The following is a 4,426-nucleotide window of genomic DNA, read 5'->3' as shown; positions in this document are numbered from 1 at the left end:
TTTCACCTTTAAATAAACTTTTAGTATAATGTCAGAAGAGTGATATTCTGAGACAATTTGCAGTTGATATATATTTTTTTTATTATTTGTGGCTTTTGAGTTATTTAGCTTTTTATTCAGGAGCTCTCCTTTTTGCTAATTTAGCAATCGGGTTGCTAGGGTCCAAATTACCCTAGCAACCATGCCCTGATTTAAATAGGACTGGAATATAAATAGGCGAGGGCCTGAATAAAAAGATGGGTTTAAGATAACAGCAACAACGCTAAAGTTTTAGCCTTACAGGGCATATGTTTTTAGATGGGGTCAATGACCCCCATTTGAAAGCTGGAAAGAGTCAGAAGAGGAAGTCAAATAATTCAAAAACGATAATAAAGAAAAAATGAAGGCCAATGGAAAAAATTGCTTAAAATCAACCGTTCTATAAGATACTGAAAGTTAACTTAAAGGTGAATCACTCCTTTAAGTATCAGAAGAGAATTGCTACATACTGCACACTGGCAGCAAAGTCAGAGCAAATGCTACCAGCTTCCACAATAATAAAAAAACAAACCTAAAATATAGGTAGATAGATGAATACTATATAAATTTCCATTTTAAATGGTTAAAGATCCCGGGGACTCAAACAAATAACCTTAGACACATGCCCCGAGTTTTAAGCCCTAGAAATGTCCCTCATAAAAAGAAAACAAGGGTCTGCAGTCAATACTACGGCCCTTTTTATGGGGTCAGCAGCATGAAAAAAAATCTATCATTTTCTGCAAAGTTGTATTTTCCAGTATTCCGGTGCAGTTTTCTCCTATTAGGTGAACCGACCGTGGGTTTTAGGTAAGTATATGCGATCTCTTGGAGGTTATCTAACTATTGGCACCCGCAAGTAAAAAGACGTTTCCTTCTCCTTTAATCTGTCACACAGGCAGTGTTATTGTGGGAGTTGCAGTCTTTTAACATTAGGGGATTAAAAGGTTTTTTATGCTGCTATAATAGGACATAAATATCAAAGGAAGGGGAAAGGGGCCTCCAAAACATGAATTTTTCAGTTGCAGAATCATCTACATTGCTGGTAGGTATTTTTTTTCAATTTGAGAATCATGTATCAGCTAAGTGGCAACCAGTTGACCCCCCTTTTAAAGACAATTGCAAGTCAATAAATCATGCACCATCCCGAATGGGTGCTGAGTGTTCTGGGCAAACTGCAGCTGAAAGCCGTGTATTTCTTTTATTATCTAATTGGCAAGCTTGTTCCATTGAAGAGACAGCCACCCAAAGTTCATATGAGAGTGCTAAATTTACAAACAGTAAAAGGGAGAGTTTCCCTATGGCCCTTTTATTCTTGCCAGGAAAACAATATTGTTCCTCAGTAACATACTGTGCAAAGGAAAATGTCAAAGGATAAGAATCAAAGCAGATCTTTATATAAAATACATAACATACAGTAAATGCATGTAATCTGCAAGTGATGTGTGCTCAATTTACAAAGCATGCATTAATAACTAAGCAGTGAAAGGGCGCATAGCTACTACATAAAACAGAAGCCACGGACAACTTTAAAAATAAAAGCCAATAGAAACTTTTAGCTTAAATAAGCAGCAGGTAGGATTTCAAACTACTTTCAGACTGTTTGGGGTTAAGATGGCTCAGCAATGTTTTTTGCCAAGAGATCCTGGACAAATTCCTCTTATTTCTGAGAGTCCTGTTTTTATTTCATAAGGGGATTATTGAGCAAAAGGAATATTCCCACCTTCGCTCCCAGTGTGTGTTCCAGATGTATCCACATGAGGTTTAGTTCTTATTTCCAAACAAACAAGTCTACCCATAATCCCAAGACATAAATCTTGTCAGTGGCTTTTTTTTTGACCCATGTTAATTTGGTCTCTTGTTTAAAATTCTTGTTGAATAAAAAAAAAATCCATATTTAGTATATGATATTCAAGGAGGGAGTAAACAGGTGACTCTGTCTGGTCCTAAAATAAATTTCTGCATTTTCTCATGTAGTCCTTCTGGAACCATGAGTGAGGAGTCTTCGGAATGCTTTGCGGAAGTCCCTGTTGAAGACTGTGTATATGATGGGATTCAGGCTGCTGTTGCAGTAGCCAATCCAGAAGAAGAAGTTAAAAAGGGCATCTGAGATTCCACATCTCTTTCTACAAACAGACTCTAGGCTGTAGGTGAAGAAAAATGGAAACCAGCAGATAACGAAGCCACCGATGACCACAGCTAGCACAAAGGTTAGTCTCTTTTCTCGGAGCTGGTTCAGGCGCATCTGGGAGATGCAAATAGATTGGTCCCGGTGTTGTTGCCCGCGGTTTGAGGTCCACGAAAGCCTTTTCGCTTTGGCACTTTTGGGTTTATCTTTTTTTTTGTGATGGTGTTTCTTGGGAAACTTATGCACAGAAGAAGTGCTTTCTTCTAAATCCAGTTCCTCTGCTTCGTGGTTGTTTTGGATGTTATGGTGCGTTTCGCAGGTGCCTGGCGTTGCACTGGCGCAGTCAGAAACCCCATTCCTAAGACTGGACACGCGGTGTTTGGCTACACGGTAGATGCGACAGTAGAGCAAGATCATGATAAGACAAGGGACAAAGAAAGACACAGTACATGAAAACAAGACGTACCATGTGTCGTCGTTTAGGAGGCACTCCCATTCCTTGTGCTTAGACTTGAGAAGTGGCGGGAAAGAAATGATGGCCGACACCACCCATATGATTGCAATGCACCTCTTGATCCTCTTGGGCGTGCGCTTCAGATTGTACTTGACTGCTTTCGTCACCGACCAATATCGGTCAATACTGATGGCACACAGGTGTACAATAGAAGATGTGCAGAATAAGATATCCAAAGCCAGGTACATGCTACACCATACACTTCCAAAATGCCAATAGCCCATAACCTCTCTGGCTAGAGAAAATGGGATGATCAGTGCCCCCACCAGGATGTCAGCAGATGCTAGTGAAACCAAAAACAAGTTCTGCGGGGCCCGCAGGGCCCGGCTGGTAAATATTGCCAAAACAACTAGAATGTTGCCAAGTACTGTAGACAAGATGATGGACACCACTGCTATAATGATTAGAGTGCACTCCAGTGCGGTGTAAGGCCAGGCCTTTAGCTGGGGTTGGCCACTCTCTTCAGATCCATTATAAAATGCAGTTGGGACAAAACTTGTTGCCTCCATCTCAGTTACATGATAAGGGCAGGGGGAGGCATGGAGCAGTCCAGTTTGTCCTAGGGCAGAACAGTGAGGATCATCCACTTGAACAAATCCATGGAAATAGCGAAAGTCCAGTAAAGTCAAGTGAAAGTCAAGTAAGGATCCAGGTGCTGTTACCTGTAGTTGTCCTCACAGACAGAGGCAGCCCATGGGAAGGAGAGCAGCAAAGCCTGTAATCAGATCCCCCTTGCAGAACGGATATCAGATACTTCTCCCCTGCGTGCAGTTTGCTCTTTGCTTGTCTCACTTGGCTGCAGCCTCAGTATATTCCTCTTTCCCAGAGGGGAGGGAACTGCAGCTCCAAGTTTCCACAATCTTTGGGTTTCGGAATACACAGCACCTCCGACTACTTACTACCGCCGTCAGTCGCTGCGGGAGACCTGCCGTCACGCCCCCTGCCCCGCCCATTTTATAGCAATCGCTGATCGATCGCTCTTTGGGGTTTATATACAGAGGGACAAGATAGTGGGTTCCCTGAGGGGACTCGGTCACTGAGAGGAATCCTGTAGTGAGGCTCGGGGTGATTAGGTGCAGCCTGGCGACTTGTAGTAGCATGCTTTTTGCTGCTGCTTATTGTCGGGGCTGCGCTGAGTCCGGTGGATCCCAACCTGTGCTTGTGGTACGGTCCAGCAGCAGGTAGGACTCATCCTCAGCCCCAAGGCTATCTCAGATCTAGGAGGGGGAGCCTATACTCCTGAAATTACTGACACTCAAATATTTTATATCTGTAACAGAACCTTGAACACTAGAGGGGCATTGGGCAAAGTATGGTCATCACAAGGGGCCAGAAACTAAACGAAAAGGGGGGTCATTTATAAACACTGGGCAGTATCCCATAGCAACCAATCAGTGATTAGCCTTTTCCAACCAACTGCAGGTTGATCGCTGAACGCAATCATCTGATTGGTTTCCATGGGAAACTGCCCAGGTGCACATTTGCCCAGTGTTTATAAATAACCCCCAGTTGCTTAGAGTTCTGTTATGTAATCTACAGCAGCAGCCAATGCCCCCAGTTAGCAGATTATACAATAGCAGCCAGTGTCCAAATTATACAGCAGCAGCTAATGTCGCCTTTTTAGCAGATTACAGGAATAAGTAGTTCTAATCAGCAGCTTAGTAAAAAGTTTCATGGGGTGCTGGTAGGGTGCTTGGCATAGCAAGATTCTGTAGCTTGCATATTATACAGTAGTAGCCAGTGCCCCCCAGTTAACATACAGGTCTAAA

General features: G+C 42.8%; 1 protein-coding gene across 1 annotated transcript; it reads right to left on the bottom strand.

Moving 5' to 3' along the window:
- Window positions 1-1,296: 1,296 nt before the first annotated feature.
- Window positions 1,297-3,828, bottom strand: LOC108710968 (alpha-2Db adrenergic receptor). The gene has a single exon (XM_018252204.2). It carries the CDS (start codon window positions 3,164-3,166, stop codon window positions 1,985-1,987), a length of 1,182 nt encoding a protein of 393 aa, XP_018107693.1. The 5' UTR covers window positions 3,167-3,828; the 3' UTR covers window positions 1,297-1,984.
- Between the last annotated feature and the right edge of the window lie 598 nt (window positions 3,829-4,426).

The sequence above is a fragment of the Xenopus laevis genome, chromosome 3L, assembly GCF_017654675.1.
Source record: "Xenopus laevis strain J_2021 chromosome 3L, Xenopus_laevis_v10.1, whole genome shotgun sequence".
Lineage (NCBI taxonomy): Eukaryota > Metazoa > Chordata > Amphibia > Anura > Pipidae > Xenopus > Xenopus laevis.
This window is presented reverse-complemented; position numbering and strand designations above follow the sequence as displayed.